Raw genomic sequence first — 18,248 nt, forward strand, 5'->3', positions numbered from 1 at the left:
CTTAGTGAGCAAAATGTCACTCTCAGTATTTGCAGGCTGTTCCTTCCACAAACTGACATCATCATACCCATGTCAGGTTCTGTTCTCATTTGCACCGAGGTAAATCTGTAATATGTGGTAACAACGTTGGTGCCCTTGGTGCCCACATAAAGTAGTTGTAAATGAATAACTACTGACAGGCAGCAGCAATACAACAGCAACTGCACAGCAGTGGCAGACTGCTCACAGATACACTACACTACATATACCAACTCTATCTCAGCTTTCAGCTGGTATCATTTGAACTCTATGTCTGCACAGCACTCACTCATGTGGCATCTAGGTGTGAGTTTCCCTGTCAGTAATTTCACATAGTCATAGTCCCCCTTCATGGCTTACATTTCTCCACAGAACAATAGAACCAGAATCCAGGGAATGTACAACAGCTTAAGACAGTAAGACACCAGACACCCCTGGCTTTCACCCTCTGTCACAGCATTCACTAAAGCTGTTGTGTGGAGCATACCATCAGCAAGGGCTCTTCAGTTAGCTATAGTATCCTTTGGAATTCCAGACAGGCACCCTCAAGGCCACTGCTAACCAGAGGCAAGCCTCTGGCAGCGTTTGCCCCACGCACGCAGTACCTCACCTCTCTACTTCCAGACGCATTCCCTCACGCTTTTTCCTCCTGAGTTCTCTGCGGCGTTCAAAGTCATCCATGGTGGGTGTTCAAGTGTTCAGAGCTCTGGAAAGATCCAAATCTATAAAAGGGAGATGATCACTTAGATAAGAAAGAAAGAAAGAAAACACAATGGGTGCATTTCCCCCGAGCGCGCTCAGTTTTGGTTTGCTTTCTTAACTTCGCTCTAACTGTTTTCCTTTTCCATCAAAAAGAAAACTTTAACTTCCTCAGTATTGTTGAGATAAACAAGATTCATTAAATGCCTTGTAGGATAAACATAGCCCATGCCTGCCCCTTTAGCTTCCTAGTTAAAATTAAATCAACATGCTTTAAGTAAGGGCTGTATACATCTGCTAACCACAGCTATCTGCAATGCTGCAGGTCTTTTCTACCAATACAAGCAACAGTTCAGCAGGATTTTAACTTTAAACTTCCTATTTTTAACTGGAAGCACAAGAAAGTTGCACAGATAATTGAAATTTTGCAGAGTTGGTCCTCATCTGCCCGTTCCCACCCCCTCTTCAAAAAAAAAAAATAAGAAGAAAAAAAGAAAGGAAAAAAGAAAGGAAAAAGGAGAAAAGGAAAAAGGAGAAAAGGAAAAGAAAAAAGAAAGGAAAAGAGAAAAGAAAAGGAGAAAAACAGAGAAGCTGCATCTTTTAAATACCACCCAGGAAGAGCCAAACTATGTCTAAAGCCTGCTCAAAGCATGCGAAGTAGCAATATTTATTACTTTTTTTTTTAGTTTAATCCACACATTTTCCCCGTGCCCTACCTTTTTCTTTATGATTTAGTCCATGAAATATTTTCCCCCTTTACAGTTCTTCATACACAAAACTTTTCCAGCCTTGGTTTATATCCCTTCAAGCCGAGTATTACCGAATTCCCCTGCAGCCCCCAAACCAAAAATGACTACCAGAAAAGGGAAAGCTGTTCTCTTTTTGTCCCTGCTTTGTTTACAGAGCTGTCAGTGGTTAGTTAAACTCTGCCTGGAATCTGGCATTTAAGGCCTGCTCTAAGATTGTTTCCTGTGCAGGGCTGGAGGCCTCAGCTTCCTCTGCAATCCTAGCCTAGGCACTGCACTCAGAGGATTTCCACCGTCCCCCCTCCCTCCAAAAAAGAAAAAAAATTCCCTATTTTTCCAGCCCGTTAGCACAAAACCAGCTATGATATACCACAGATACAGGCTAAAGTTTTCCAAGGTGGTTTATGAACTGCCTTAATTTCAGGGAAACAAAGCAAAGGTGCCTCTGTAAACTACTTGAAGCTCTGGGTTTTGCAGATGGGGATCTGCCTCCTGGCTTTATATTCCTGCCCACCGGCACAGCGCCCGAGCACCCTCCCCACAAAACCCCTGGCAGCAAAGCAGGGGAGGCAGAAAGCAAGAGAGGCAGCAAAGCCTCTCGTGACTCAAGGGAATCTGTAGGGTTGGGTTTTCTTTTTTTTCCTGCTCCCTATTTTTTGAATTAAAACAGTGCTGAGGGTAGGGGTTTTGTGAAGGTTATTTTATTAGTTTACTTTCCCTGGGGGGCGTGTTTTTCTTTCTGATTTGTTCCTGGATTGTGGGATTTAAGGATTTAAAATTTTCTTCTTCTTGTGACTTTTTTTCTTTTTTTAAAATTTTTTTTATTCTTTTTTATTCTTTTTTTTTTCCTTTTTTTTTTTTGTCTTTGGCTTCCTCTTTTCTGGAGGTTCAAAGGGAATGTTAATTTTGTAAATTTAATAGTGACTTTATAATTGCTTCTGCCTTTTTTCTTTTTTAATGCACAATTAGATGATATCTATAAAAAGTAGGCTGAAATATAATTCCCCTCCCCCCCCCCCAAATCTTGTGTTTCTTTACCCTTACCACTATATACCTCTCGAAGAACACACAACAGCACATCTGCCTTTTTCAACCCCAAGAAGTGTTTTCATCTCAGCCTAAGTGTGCAGCTACATCCTGCCTCAGTTCCTTTGCTAGAGGGCCTGTGAGTTGCAGAACTGGGAGAGGAATGGTGTACTATGGAGAGCAAGTTCACAGAATCACAGAATTAACCAGGTTGAAAAAGACTTTCAAGATCATCAAGTCCAACCTATCACCCAAAACCATCTAAACTACTAAACCATGGCACTGAGTGCCTCATCTGGGCGTATTTTAAACACTTCCAGGGACAGTGACTCCACCACCTCCCTGGGCAGCACATTCCAATGGCCAATCTCTCTTTCTGGGAAGAACTTCCTAACATCCAGCCTAAACCTTGAAGCATAGTGCTGGGTTTCTGTGCACAGAGCTGATTTTACAGTCAGCTGATGCTTCAGGTGCTAGAATTGTGCATCCCAAAGGTTCTTTTTTCCCCCACTCTGCCTCCCCAAACAGACTTTCTTTGACATCTGATTTACTTGCACATTCACCACACCCTACTCAGCCAAATACATTACTCTCTCCATATCTCCTAAGGTACACTCCTTCCCTCCACCCAGCTCCAGACAATGTGCACTTATGTATACCTCATACCCTCTCCAAATGTCTCAGCCAATACCTCCACCCTTCCCCCTTTTACATGATTCTCAGCATCATCTCTCATCTCCAAAAGTTCAAGCTCTCTCCCTCAAGAGGGAAGCTGAAGAGGATAATAATAACAATGCAGAACTATTTCTGTTCATCTTCCTCTCTTTCCTTCCCAAGAGGGTAGGTGACATTCAACAACAGCCTGCAGAAGTTCCCTGGTGAACATTTCTCCATCTCCTGGGTGCTTTTGTGTTGTCCAATAAACATCAGATGGGTGGATGCCTTGGATAGATGTCTAGGGTTTATTAGAGTACAGTGTCTCCCTCTCAAAAGACTGAGGCTGACCCACTCCGAGGCATTCAGATGACCTGCAAGCCAAATCCCTTTTTCAAAAATGAGGAAGGCACTTGGGGAATGGAGGTCAGGTCAACAGCACAGAATCCTCACCACCAATACAGACTGGGGGATGAGGTGACAGAAAGCAGCCCTGTGGAAAAGGACTTGAGGATGCTGATGGATGAGAAGCTGGACATGAGCAGGCAGTGTGAGCTTGCAGCACAGAAGGTAAATCACATCCTGGGCTGCATCAAAAGCAGCATTGCCAGAAGATCCAGAGAGGTGATTCTGACACTTTGCTCTGATGACACTTCACCTGGAGTGCTATGTACAGGTCTGGAGACCTCAACATAAGAAGGACATGGACCTGACAGAGAGGGTCCAGAGGAGGGCCACGAAAATGATCAGGGGGTTGGAGCAGCTCTGCTCTGAGGACAGGCTGAGGGAGCTGGGGGTGTTCAGCCTGGAGAAGAGGAGGCCTGGGGAGACCTAATAGCAACCTTCCAGTACCTGAAGAGGGCTACAAGAAGGATGGAGAGAGTCTGTTTGCAAAGGTCTGCAGTGACAGGATGAGGGACTATGGCTTCAAACTAGAGAAGAGCAGAATTAGATTGGATGTTCAGAACAAGTTCTTTACTATGAGGGTGGTGGAACACTGGAACAGGTTGCCCAGGGAGGTGGTTGAGGCCTCATCCCTGGAGATATTCAAGGTGAGGCTGGACAGGGCTCTGAGCAACCTGATCTAGTTGAGGATGTCCCTGCTGACTGCAGAGTGGGTTGGAATGGATGACTTTTGGAGGTCCTTTCCAACCCAGACTATCCTATGATTCTATGAAAAGCAGTACCAGTATCTCTCTCCTTTTCATCTCCATACTTCACATAATGCTTTGGTTTTCTGTAGACTATGGTTTACTGTGAAAATTTGTTGAGATTTTAATTGTCTTGCTAAACAGCACTTCCTTCAAGGACAGCCATATTATGTCCCTCCTTATACAAAATACAGGTATGCAAATCCCACTACACTTCATGCTTCAGTCCATCAGAGAATTTAAAACTCTGTCTTCTTTCAGCTTTCATCAAGGTGGGAAATCAGAGGAATGCACAAGAATTGCAAATGCATGGCAAAATATTTTAATAGCAGTTGAGGAGAATATGCTCTTTGAAAACAAACAAATTGGTTAGGTAGAAATTCACACAGAGCCACAGCAAAATAACCTCCTGCTCTGGCTCATATTTAATACTATCCTCACCCTGTTCCCAGCACTGACTGCACAGACCACTAAGCACCCAGGGGTCCTTAAAAACAGATGAGCTAGACTGGTAATGAGCAGGTGAAAATGCAAACTGTGACTCAGGCTTTTAGCAAACAGAAAGGTGACAACATTAATAGATGAAAGCCAAGCAACTGATGTCATTTACCTCGATCTGAGCAAAGCCTTCGACACTGTCCCACACCACATCCTGGTCTCCAAGCTGGTGCAGTCTGGGTTTGATGGATGGACCATTCAGTGGGTAAAGAACTGGCTTGATGGCCACACCCAAAGAGTGGCTGTCAATGGGTCCCCTGTCCAAGTGGAAGCCAGTGACAAGCAGAGTCCTTCAGGGATCAGTCCTGGGACCAGGCTTGTTCAACATTGTGGCGACATGGACAGAGGCATTGAGTGCACCCTCAGCAAGTTTGCTGATGACACCAAGCTGTGTGGTGCAGCAGACAGGCTGGAGGGAAGGGATCCATCCAGAGGGACCTTGACAGGCGGGAGAGGTGAGCCCATGACAACCTTATGAGGTTCAACAAGACCAAGTGCAAGGTCCTGCATCTGGGTTGAGGCAATCCCAAGCACCGATATAGGCTGGGCAGGGACTGGCTTGAGAACAGCCCTGAAGAAAAGGCCTTGGGGGTGCTGGTGGATGAGAAGCTCAACATGAGCCAGCAGGGAGCACTTGCAGCCCAGAAAGCCAACCAGAGCCTGGGCTGCATCAAGAGAAGTGTGGCCAGGAGGGCAAGGGAGGTGATTCTCCCTCTCTACTCAGTTCTGGTGAGACACCACCTGGAGTACTGTGTCCAGTTCTGGAGCCCCTAGTACAAGAAGGATTTGGAGGTGCTGGAACATGTCCAGAGAAGGGCCACAAGGATGATCAGAGGGCTGGAGCACCTCTCTTATGAGGACAGACTGAAAGAGTTGGGGCTGTTCAGTCTGGAGAAGAGAAGGCTCTGAGGACACGTTGTGGCCTTCCAGGATCTGAAGGGGGCTACAAGAAAGCTGGGGAGGGACTTTTTAGGGTGTCAGGGAGTGAAAGGACTGGGGGGAATGGAGCAAAACTAGAAATGGGTCGATTCAGATTGGATGTTAGGAAGAAGTTTTACACCATGAGGGTGGTGAGACACTGGCACAGGTTGCCCAGGGAGGTGATAGAATTCTCATCCCTGGAGGTTTTTGCAGCCAGGCTGGATGTGGCTGTGAGTAACCTGCTCTAGAGTGTGTGGTATCCCTGCCCATGGCAGGCAGGGTTGGAACTGGCTGATCCTTGAGGTCCCTTCCAACCCTGATAATTCTATGATTCTATGATTCTAAATGTCTTTCTTTCAGGATCTGCCAGCCACCTTCTCATTACACTGAATGAGCTCCCAGACTGCAATGTTTATGTCGAATCTCTGCATCAGGTTCAACCTGGTGGAGCCAAGAAACTTCAAGCCAGAGCACGTTCCCTACTATAGCAGAGCTGCATACTGCACAGGGCTCTGCAGTGGCCACAGCTGGTGACAGCATTGTGAGAGCACACACTGAGCACACGTTGTGAGAGCACACACCATCTGGCTTCCCTCTCAGTGCAATGAAACAATTGCAATTTCCCTCTTGCTGACCTTCAGGCCAGAAAAGTCTGAAAGTCAAAGCTTGTTTCCCTCCCAGTGCAAGCTGTGACGACTGCCCATGCAAGAGAGCATGGCTCAGAACTCTCTTCAGATCCCCTTCTCAGCAGCCCCTTCCATAAAAATATTTCCTCATTTTTCCTTAATTCTTCCTTAATAAGAATGGCAGAAGGTAACTTCACAGACCTGAAGGGGACCAAGGGGATATGGACTTTGGTTTCTTTGTAACAAGAGAGACGGACTGCTGAATTTCATTTTTATCTAGCTAAAGACATCTACAGGTATTGTGTACCAGGTACCTCCTCTTCCTTACTTAACTCAAAGCCTCTCATGCTGGTGGCACAAACCCATCCTGAACTGTTCCAGATCTGTGAGAGCTGGTAGAAGTTTTAGAACCCACAGGAAGTACAGAAAGTGACTGGAGTAGTAAAAAGGACAATAGTGGGTTTCTTTATGAAAGGAACCATGATAAATTTCTAGCTTTTCCCTCCCTCCTTTCCTCATTCAAAGCAGCAGGAGGCAGGAAGAGTGCAAAGATAAATGAGTTCCTCTGAAAATCCTGAAGTCAGGTAACACTGAGTAGAACAAGGAGGTCAATGAGATACCATGGGCTAGTGCCTAGCATTCAGGGTGAACCCAGCAACTGGGGATACTCCTGATCAGTTCTACCTCTGATTTACTTTGCAGCCTTAAAGACCCAGCCTTAGTCAGTTTTGTGCCTTTCAGTCCTTGTGATACCTCCACCAACTGCAAATTTGTCTCTGTGCGTTTGCAGAAGGCAAAATTAGCACAACCAGGCCCCAGTTTTGGTCCCAGCCATCGGATCTAACTGTAAGATCAGTATTGAAAAGCCCATCTCCTACAGAGATGGGCTGAACAAAGGTAATCAAGGGAAATTCTTTCTGAACCTTTCCTACAGAGGGGTAGTTAAAGAAAAAGCTTCCAAGTCCAACCACACAAAGGTTTTCCACATCCATGCAGCTGGACCTCTGACTTCTGACTTGTCCTTCCTGCAAGACCAGGAGGTAACACAAGACTTAGTTATGCTCCTTTTTTTATTTTTGTTTCCAGTACTCCCCCAAAAAGGATCAAATGCCTCAGTAAAGCTTGACATAAAGTGAGATTGCAGGCAGTTTTGTGAGTCGCACTGCATCAGTCCAAATATCCTGTAGCCACATTTGTCTCCAGTTGTCCCAAAGCCCTGGTGTGGAGGTGTGGACCTTTCAAACGTCAGTAAAAGTCTAGTCACTGAGAAGCATGAAGAATATTTTGCTTCAGCTGGCTACATGTGCTGACATCCACCATATTCCTAGGACTACCATTGTCTGTTCTTTCTGCCTCCTCCACCTTGGAAGTTAAACCAGAACCTCTTCACTGCCCCTTTTCCAGTTGAGAGGCACTCAGCAAGCAAAAGTCATTGTCCAAGTGTGACTTGTTTAATCTGGCACTCATGTAATGCAGCTATGACAAGCATCCCACTGCAATATCTGGGGGAATTAGAGCTCCTTTATCTGTCTTCACTCAAAACAGATAAATGTGTTTTCTGTCAAAATCTGTCAGAAAAACCTTTGGAAATTATTTTCCCTGCTCCCCTTTTTAAATCTGCATTAGAAGCATTCAGTGCCACTCAAGTCTTTCAAGAAAAGGTACAATGTCACTGAAGTCAAAAGGTGGGGTTCAACAAATTGCTATCTCCTTCCTCAAACCCCATTCCTGTTCTTTCTTTAACCTGAAATGCTGGGATTGCTTGCAATCGTATTACCAATAGTAAAGCTTACATTTAAGAAAGCTGTTGTTTTCCAGAAAATGCAATTATTACTGTCAACTTGGCCAAGTATCCATGTTGGCTACAGGTAGTGAACTCTTGGACATATATAGAGACACACATATCAAGCAGCTTTATTCCTTCCAAACAGAACAGCTCTCCAGGCAAAATAAACATACTAGGTGATGTGAACACAGTTTTATTCCAGTCTAGCCTGTGCATTGTTTCATCTGATCATGCTTCTTACAGCTGTCTCAGTTTAAGGAGTGAGACAGGCTCTCTAACTGTTCTCAAAGGTGTTAAAGAAAACACTCCACAAGAGGATTAGATAGAAATTGGAAAGTTTAAATGCTGCTCTTATCTACATGCTATACTGCAAAGCATGTAAGATACAAAGAAATCCGTAGTCTAGGCTTAACACAGAAGCCCATTAAGTCAAAGTTTCCCTAACCTCCACCCAACCAGGCCAAAAATCCAGGCCTCAAATATACATCCCCCATCTTCCCCCTATAACTCTCTACTCTCTCCATAGCTAAGCCAAAAATGACGCAGCTAGTAATTAGCCTTGCCCAGGCTGCTAGCAGGCTGCTCAAGGCCAAAAGCCTCCCCTATACAAAACAGGAGATAAGGGAGTCTGTGTTAGAAGGAAGCAGGGAGAAGGGAAGGGGGTGAGGCAGCTTCTGCTGTCCCTTATAAAGGCTAGATGCAGGCATTCTGGGAATGAAATAACCAAAATTTACACTTTCTGGTCCACCTCTGGACCTCTCTAGTCCTCCTGTAAGACTTCCCTATGGTTTCTTTAAGGGACCCAGCCTCAAACCATGACAACAACTTCCAAGGAAAATTAATCAATGGCAAACCAACCAACTGCAGTTCATACTTAGCATCAGAAAATTCAAAGTTTGGAGGTTTACCAAAGTCCCAATTTCTGTTCTCAGAACATTTCGCTTCTATCTACGTATGTATGTCCAAATCACTGACTCTGTGAGAAGGCAGCAGAGAATTACCTCAATTTTTGACAAGTTAAAAAAAAAAAAAAACTGTTAAAATCTGTTGGCGTGGTACAAGGTACAATCTCCATCCCATCTTTAATAGGAGAAAAAAAAAATAAAGCTCCTGGAAGTTGATGCAGCATTTTAAAATGTGATCAACTTTCTAGCTATCATGTTGTGGCATCCTGAGCAAATCTCTGCAGTGACTACATAGAATAGAGAGTCCCAGCCCAGTGCTTTGCAGACTACAGATGGCCCAAAGGACCACACCATCGATTCAAATAGCTGCTGAATAGGTTTCACCCTCCCCAGCTACAGCATAGGTTACTACAATGAGTGCCACAGATGTCCTCGCAGGTGTCAGGCCCTGTGTCAGCTCCTGCTGCTGCTGCAGGGCAAACCACATGAAACAAAGAATTTATTCCTTGGGCCTGCAACTGCAAGATCTGTGGCTTAAATATCTGCTCAAGTCCATCTCTCATATCCATGGTCTAATTCAGCACTAAGAAAAGATTATTACAGAGCAGAGTATCCCAGAGGTGTTAGCAAACCTCTAGCATGCTGCTGTGAACACTTCTAAGCAGGCAGCAGTAGAGGCCATCATCTCAGAGCCAGCTGGTTGCAACGGAAAGTCCCCATTTGTCTCCTGGGAAGGCTGAGTGTGAGTATGACATTACCACTCCTCCTACTTCTCTCTTCATCTTTCTCCTAGTGCACATTGACCTAAGTGCCTGGAAGAGCTTTCTCTTGACATTTGGATTTGCATACAGTGGTCCCCATCCCTGACCTCAGTGACACTTGCCTATCATTTCCCATTAGCAGAAAAAGGAAGAAACAAGACATAGCTGGAAGCTGCTGGCACAGTCACTGGTTCTCATGTTAGAAGGACTGACCCTTGACTTTCTCCTTTAAGTGTCATCTGAAGTATTTCAAATATGTTGTCCCCAAAGATCAGAAGATACTGAAACATTATTCATATACAGACTGGAGCTGAAATCTTGATCTTGTCAAAATCCCTGGCAGACTTCCCAGAGACTTCTATCAGGACTGGATTCCACTCTCCCAGGTCAAATTAATCTAATATATGCTCCAAAACTTCAGAGAGCTACCCTGCCTGTCAGAAATTGGTGTGGTCTCAGATCAGGCCAATATAATCTACTTCACCCTCTCCTACCTTTGTGCACATCCACATAAAAGCAGACTTTCTTCAGCTTGCCCAGTGCTTACTTATTTTCACTCATATCATTAGCACAGAGGAAGTACTTAGCCCTTGCTGAAGATACAAAAGACAGCTGAAAATTGGATTGCCCTTTACTACTGTTTAACCATAAGATATTCCAGGTAATGACGAGGAGGTCTCCACCTCAAAGGACAAAACACACAGAAATCAAAGGAATTCTGTAAATCCACAAAACATTTTGAAGAAGTGCTTCACCCCAAAGTGGGATCTGACTTGCATTCACCTTTTCTCTGCTTTCAAGTGCTGGGAAGCAGGCTCCTGGGATATCATTCACTATTTACCCTTGTCTTTTTTCTGCTTCTACCAGCAAACAACCTTCAGCTCCATCCTGTTGACCTAATCACAGGAATGCTCACATCATACATTCAGTCCTCCTCTACTCTTGGTTGCAAACCTGTGGCCTGGCTGTTGAAACAGGTAGCAATGCTCCAGCTGTTGGGCAGCCTCATCTCTCACTAAAACCTTTCAGAGCAGAAAACCAGTGCTCACAGCAGCCCCTTCCTGCCAGGACATATTTGTTCTTAAACCACAAACAAGCATTACTGAGAAACAGGCTAAGACTACCTCAGATGACCAAGCAAGAGTGAAGGGGAGAACGAGTTTCCTCTTGCCTTCAAAGACAGCAATGCCAAATATTTAATTGATTTCAAATATAAATAAAATGAAATAAAATAAAATAATAAAATAAAATAAATAAAATAAAAGGAAATGAAATAAAATAAAATAATAAAATAAATAAAATAAAATAAAACAAAATTAAATTAAAATAAAATAATAAAATAAATAAAATAAAATTAAACAAGAAAAGAAAAGAAAAGAAAAAAAAGAAAAGAAAAGAAAAGAAAAGAAAAGAAAAGAAAAGAAAAGAAAAGAAAAGAAAAGAAAAGAAAAGAAAAGAAAAGAAAAGAAAAGAAAAGAAAAGAAAAGAAAAGAAAAGAAAAGAAAAGAAAAGAAAAGAAAAGAAAAGAAAAGAAAAGAAAAGAAAAGAAATCAGAGCATAGGAAGGAATATCACAGGGGCAGAAGCAAAGATCCCTTCCACCCTCTAATGTACTGTGATACTGTGATCACAGAAGAGTCAGTCTTCACTTTCTGGCCTGTACAGTAAGACTGCCTCACTGTATCAAATCAGTTTGTGACTTTAAAGGTACAGGGAAAAGGAAAAATTACTTATTCTTGCCAATGCTCTCTCCTTTGACTTCACATCCTCCAGAGAGTGAGCCTCACACTAGCTCAGCTGGCAGATGTCACAGATGCACTACATGCTGCAAGTGTGTCTAGTGGAGTGTGCATCAGGACAGACATTGTAGTGACACAAGTGTCAGCCAGGACAGCAACCATCTGGGAAAGGGGCAGAGCCTAACCCTGAACTGGAACTAGGCGCAGTGGAGGCACAGCTCTGGCCCAAAATGCCCACAGGAGCTGAGGACCATGCACCAAATGCTAATCACCATTGACACACAGTGATCCCAAGGGGCTAGGTAGAAATGTAATAGTATGAAGTAAGCCAAGGCACAGGAGCAGAAGTTATGCTTGGGGGCTGCTGCCTAGTGGAATTAGTCACTCAATGATGCAGGAGTGATAGGAAACAAGGCACTGGTTTCCATCACCAAGATCATGGAACAGATCCTTCTAGAAGTTCAGCTACGTCATGTTGAGGACAGAGAGGTGATTTGAGGCAGCCAACATGGCTTCACCAGGGGCAAGTTCTGCCTCACCTCTGACTACATCAGCAGACAAGGGAAGACCAAGTGACATCTATCTAGACTTCTTCAAAGCCCTTGACACAGCCCCCCACAACGTCCTTCTCTCTAAACTGGAGAGGTATGGATTTGATGGGTGGACTGTTCAGTGGAATTGGTTGGATGGTCACATCCAAAGTGTAGTGCACGATGGCCTCAACGTCCAGATGGAGACAGGTGACCAGTGGTGTCTCTCAGGGATCTGTGATGAGACCAATGTTGTTCAATATCTTCATCAATAATATAGACAGCAAGACTGACTGCACCCTCAGCAAGTTTGCTGATGACACCAAAGGCAGATTTAGGTTGGACAGCAGGAGGAAATTCCTTACAGTAAGGGTAGTGAAATACTGCAACTGGTTGCCCAGAGAGGCAGTGAAAGCCTCATGCCTGGAGACATTCAAGGTCAAATTTGATGGGGCCTTGGGCAACTTGATCTAGTTAAAGATGTCCCTGCTCACTGCAAGGGGGTTAGACAAGATGAGTTTTGAGGGTCTCTTCCAACCCAGTGCATTCTATGAATCCATGCTCCTATGACAAGCAAAAGCTTGCACTAGGAGCAGCCACAGCTAAGGCAGCAGGCAGAGGGTCTTGGCTAGGAGCAGGGCAGGCACCAGCTCGGGAAGTTGTTGTTTTGTCCAAATGCAGGAGACTTTCTTGTGTGCCAAAACTGTCAAAGAAGTCAGCAGTAGCAGTGCAGCTCTCCTTGCTCATCTTTTCTCTAGAGAGAAGGGTTTCGCCTTCAACACAAGAAGGTGGTCAGGTGGGAAATACCTGCCTCTCTGGCTTCTGCTGCTCTCTCCTGCAGCTCTCATTTGCTACTTACTTGCTTCTTTTCTTCTCCTTGCACCACCTTCATGCTCACATGCAACATTTCAACAACATATTGTCTGAACTTATTTGTGTCCAAGTAGGTTTTATGAACATATTAATACTCCATTCACACTTTTACCTGCATCCCTCAGCTCTTAAATTGAAAAGCTAAGGTAAAGCTATTTAAAACAATAAAATATTTGAGCAAGTCTAAGGTAAGGTTCCAACAACAACGTTTGCTCAGCCAGGCTTACAACTCCACATGCTTTCTGGAAGGCTTTTCAAAATACAAAATCATGATGTATTAAGCTACACAGTCAGTCATTTTAAAAAAGTAATAGAAAATAGTACGAAGACACAATGCAGCCAGCTTACTGTGGCTTCAGTTTTGTATTTTCAACTCTTTTTCTTTTCCTGTTCAAACATGCAGCCCTAGCATCCAGCTCAACCTGGTGCTGAGCGTCACAAACTCTACTGGGAGTTGAGGGATGTCTGTTGCTTGCTCTGCCAAACCTGTAATAACCAACAATAACAAACTTCAGTCTTCATCTCTGAGGTTTTAAAGAAATATGAAACACCACTAAAAAATCCTAAACTTTAGTTTGCTGATATTAGCAGTTGTGCCATAAGAGACACTAAGTATTTTGAACCCAGCCTGCTCCTCGGGGGGAAATAAATGATAAATGTTCAAAGTCTTGCCTGGTGCTCTTGAACTTCAATTAACTGTTCTTCCCTCCCAGTCCCTGGGCACTTACTGTACACAGACAAAACCTGTGTCACTGCAACAGATAGATTGCAGCTGAAAGTCCACATACTCAATGGCAGAGCATCATAGAAATCAGTGGAATTCCACCAGGAATGGATCCAGCTGCAGAAATTTCTACTGAGCTTTTCCAGCTCACACCTTTTAAAGACATCCTTAGAAATGAAACCCAGACTGTTTCCTGCCAAGAACCTATATTATCACTACCAAGGAGCAATTCTATGACATCTGGTTGAAAATCAAAGTATGAGGTCAGTGCCAGCTTTAACAAGGTGAAGAGAGTTGGGGCTATTCAGTCTGGAGAAGAGAAGGCTCTGAGGAGACCTTCTTGTGGCCTTCCAGTATCTGAAGGGGGCTACAAGAAAGCTGGGGAGGAACTTTTTAGGGTATCAGGTAGTGATAGGACTAGGGGGAATGGAATAAAACTAGAAATGGGTAGATTCAGATTGGATGTTAGGAAGAAGTTGTTCCCATGGGGGTGGTGAGACACTGGAGCAGGTTGCCCAGGGAGGTGGTTGAAGCCTCATCCCTGGAGGTTTTCAAGGCCAGGCTGGATGAGGCTCTGGCCAGCCTGCTGTAGTGTGAGGTGTCCCTGGCCATGACAAGGGGGTTGGAACTGGCTGATCCTTGAGGTCCCTTCCAACTCTAACAATTGTATGATTCCATATTTGCAGTTTACATCATCAACCATCCTTTATGCTGAATTTAGATGAAAGCAAGGAAACACTACCACAGCAATGTTACCAAAACAGAAGACCCAACAACAGTGAGGCTTTCTTACAACAACAAAAAATGATAGGCAAGATGACACACAGTACTTACTGCCAGCCAACACTGCAACAGCAACACGTTGGCACATCAGTAATGTTGTATTCACCCATGCTTTGCTCATGGAGGAGAACAGAGTCACCAAAACTTTGATCAGTCTGGCTCAGAGTCACTCAAACAAGACAGGTGAGACCTGACAGTGCCATGTGCACTTGAAATTGAAAGCATACATACAGACAGACTCACTTTGTACTAATATAAGACACTTGAGCACTGTGTGAAAACAATAAATTTTACAGTTGTTTGGTTCCCTTAGGAACAGTGTCTCAGACAGTATCTCTTTGGTCCAGAAAAGAAAATGTTTTGGTTTCCTTCAAAAAAAAATAAATGAGGAAAAATAATAATCTGCTTCCTTTCCTTAACTATTCTTCTATAAGGATTCAAAACCCCTGTGGGACCGTCTCCAGCCTCCCTTGTGGCCATGTTGAGTTTAGTCAGTTCAGAATACAACAGAGCACATGTGGTAGGTCTGAGTATAAGTCTGGGCATCAAAGGCACGGAAGCACATTTTTCACAGTCAATCCAGAGACTATTCAGGTACAAAAAGTGGTCAAACCCAGAAATACAAAGGTAGAAGGGGAGAGAAGTGAGGACAACTTCCGATCTGGCTGCAGATGCTCTACAAACAGGGAAGCAACTTGTGTGAGTACTAAGCAAATAGTTTTTTCATAACTCAGGCATCTCATCTTTAGCTATGGGCTAGCTGGAAACAAAAAAAACATTGTTGAACTCAGCCTGCAAATCTTCTGACTTCTACAAAATGAAGCAAGCAGAAATAATTGCACTTACGAGTGACCTCTGTACAGAGGCCTCCTGACAGTGTATGTTTGACAATTCAACAGATCTGATCACTCTTCTTGAGAGGACTAGGGTGAGAGAGACAATCTCTGCAAGGACAATTAAATATCTGGGAAAAAAATCATTAGGAAGGCAAGAGAACAGAGGCAAGAGTAGAAAAAGAGGTCTGAGAACATAAACAGACTCTGCAAAAGATGTACACAGAAGGATCAAACTAAAAATCCCAGATCATAATGCTTGCAAATCTGGAGAATTTTTACAATCCATACCCCAAAAATCCTGAAAAATAGCTTGCACCCTTAAGATGAACAAAGGAAATAAAAGCCAGACCTGAAATTTATAAATAACCATGAGTAAACTCTCTAGATTTTCTTTTTTCAGTGCTTATCTGGACCAAATAAAACCTTATCAACTTGTAAACACTGACACCTGTCACTTCAGATATTATTAAGAGATAAAAGACAGATTGGTGTACAGTTAAGTCTTCTTTGTTTTTTCAATGCAGAAAGTAACTGAAAACAGAAGACATCCTTCTCAATGTAGACTGGTGCTTTAGGAAGAGAAAGTATAAAAGTTGCCACTGCACTTCAAGTTGGTGCTTGGTTGCATCCATATACCTTCACACCAAGGCAGGTGAAAAACAAAAGCATGAGCACTTACAGTCATAGAAAATACAAATGCAGTACACTTGACAGCTCCTAGTGCTGGAACGAGCCCAGAGAAGGGCCATGAGGATGATCAGAGGGCTGGAGCTGCTCTGCTATGAGGATAGGCTGAGAGAGTTGGGGTTGTTCAGTCTGGAGAAGAGAAGGCTCTGAGAAGACCTTGTGGCCTTCCAGTATCTGAAGGGGGCTACAAGAAAGCTGGGGAGGGACTTTCTAGGGTGTCAGGTAATTTTAGGAATAGGGGGAATGGATCCAAGCTAGAGGAGGGGAGATTCAGATTAGGTGTTAGGAAGAAGTTTTACACTATGAGGGTGGTGAGACACTGGAGCAGGTTGCCCAGGGAGGTGGTGGAAGCCTCATCCCTGCAGGTTTTTCAGGCTAGTCTGGATGTGGATCTGGGCAACCTGATGTAGTGTGGGGTGTCCTTGCCCATGGCAGGGATATTGGAAGTGGATGATCCTTGAGGTCCCTTCTGACTCTGACAATTCTGTGTAGTAATAGGACTTGCAAGACACTCCAGATAAAAATCCATATAAAGGTGTCACCAGTTTTTCTCCTGGCCAAGGAGTGTTGGAGAAGACACAAACTCATAATATACTATTTTAAAACAAGAATGGTGCCACAAATTACATTAGAAAAGCTGTGCCAAAAGCCAAGTGTTTGTATAGGGAATGGATCTGATTGGCAAGTCTGAAGGATGTGCACATCCTGCACAGAGCAGATGTGCCTTTGCTGCTGCTTTAAGTTCAGATTAGTTTGTTATTTACATGAAAAATCTCTCTGGAGGTGACTAAGCAGTTTCTTGATTTCTATGAAGTGCCAAACCCCAGCCTTGCCAATTGGTTAATATCGAAGTTTCTACAACTTCATGTGCACTTGGTTCCAAGAACTACATAGGTCTCCTTAAAAGCATGTGCAGCAAGAAGGCTGTGCTGTGCCAGCTGGCAGATTAAACAAGCCATTAAAGTAGCCTCCTACTGAATTTAAAGGATTGGTTTTCATCTTTTCCTTCTCTGTTCTTCTGCATCCAGATGCACTATTTAGGGAATATTTTCCAGTCGCAGTAAGAAAAGTGAAAGAAATGCCCTTGGCACTTTTTCCTCCAATGAGTTTTCCCTCCAGTTTGGTCTCCTGCTGCACTTGGAATTTATTCCATTGCTGTATGGCTTGCAATGGTCTCAGAATACCTCTGACTACAGGAAGAGACAGGGAAAGTGTGTTTGGTGTAGGTATAGTTCTTCATTCAAAAAGCAGATAGAGCCTAGGGAGATTGATCTTAATACATGATACTGTTCCAATCATCAATTTCTTGGCATGCCACCCCACAACCCATGTCCTGCAGCCTCTTGTGCAGGAGACCAGCACTGTTAGCTGTATGTTACCGTTGAGAAAGCAAAGCACACTAGGAGTGTGCCTAGAGCACGTTGGCAGAGAAGCTCATTGCTCCTGCAGGACCACAGGAATGAGAGAATAAATACATAAGTAAATAAAAAGTGGTAAATTCCCTGTGCGTTCACAGAACAGGGGTCTATAGCATATTTTTTTTTTCCCTTCAGAGGTCCAAACACTTGTTTGAACTCTGTTAAAATTGTCAGAACATCATGACCTAGTAGTAGTCAAAGAAGGAACGAGCCTAGAATAAATTCTAGTATTAAACCAGTCCCAGTGTCATTTATAACAAGGCAACAGTAATTCATGATAAAAATCATAGAATCATAGAATCATAGAATCAAGAAGGCTGGAAGAGACCTCAAAGATCATTGAGTCCAACCTGTCACCCTAAACCTCATGACTATCTAAACCATGGCACCAAGTGCCACGTTCAATCCCCTCTTGAACACCTCCAGGGATGGTGACTCCACCACCTCCCTGGGCAGCACATTCCAATGGCCAACCACTCTCTCTGTGAAGAACTTTCTCCTCACCTCCAGCCTAATCCTCCCCTGGCTCAGCTTGAGACTGTGTCCTCTTGTTCTGGTGCTGCTTGCCTGGGAGAAGAGACCAAACCCCTCCTGGCTACAACCTCCCTTCAGGTAGTTGTAGACAGCAATGAGGTCTCCCCTGAGCCTTCTCTTCTCCAGGCTAAACACCCCCAGCTCCCTCAGCCTCTCCTCATAGGGCTTGTGCTCAAGGCCTCTCCCCAGCCTCGTTGCCCTTCTCTGGACATGCTCCAGCAATTCAACATCTTTCCTAAACTGAGGGGCCCAGAACTGGACACAGCACTCAAGGTGTGGCCTAACCAGAGCTGTGTACAGGGGTACAATGACCTCCCTGCTCCTGCTGGCCACA

At 44.0% G+C, this 18,248-nt stretch overlaps 1 protein-coding gene across 1 annotated transcript in view; it reads right to left on the reverse strand.

The window, feature by feature from the left end:
- The window catches only part of CALD1 (caldesmon 1), a 160,370-nt gene that overhangs the window by 127,344 nt on the left and 14,778 nt on the right, over nucleotides 1–18,248 (reverse strand). Inside the window, exon 2 of the mRNA XM_054386507.1 lies at nucleotides 629–740. Coding sequence (XP_054242482.1) covers nucleotides 629–699 — 71 coding nt within the window. The 5' untranslated portion in view covers nucleotides 700–740. The remainder of the gene's footprint in view (nucleotides 1–628; nucleotides 741–18,248) is intronic.

The sequence above is a fragment of the Indicator indicator genome, chromosome 14 (assembly GCF_027791375.1).
Source record: "Indicator indicator isolate 239-I01 chromosome 14, UM_Iind_1.1, whole genome shotgun sequence".
Taxonomy (NCBI): domain Eukaryota; kingdom Metazoa; phylum Chordata; class Aves; order Piciformes; family Indicatoridae; genus Indicator; species Indicator indicator.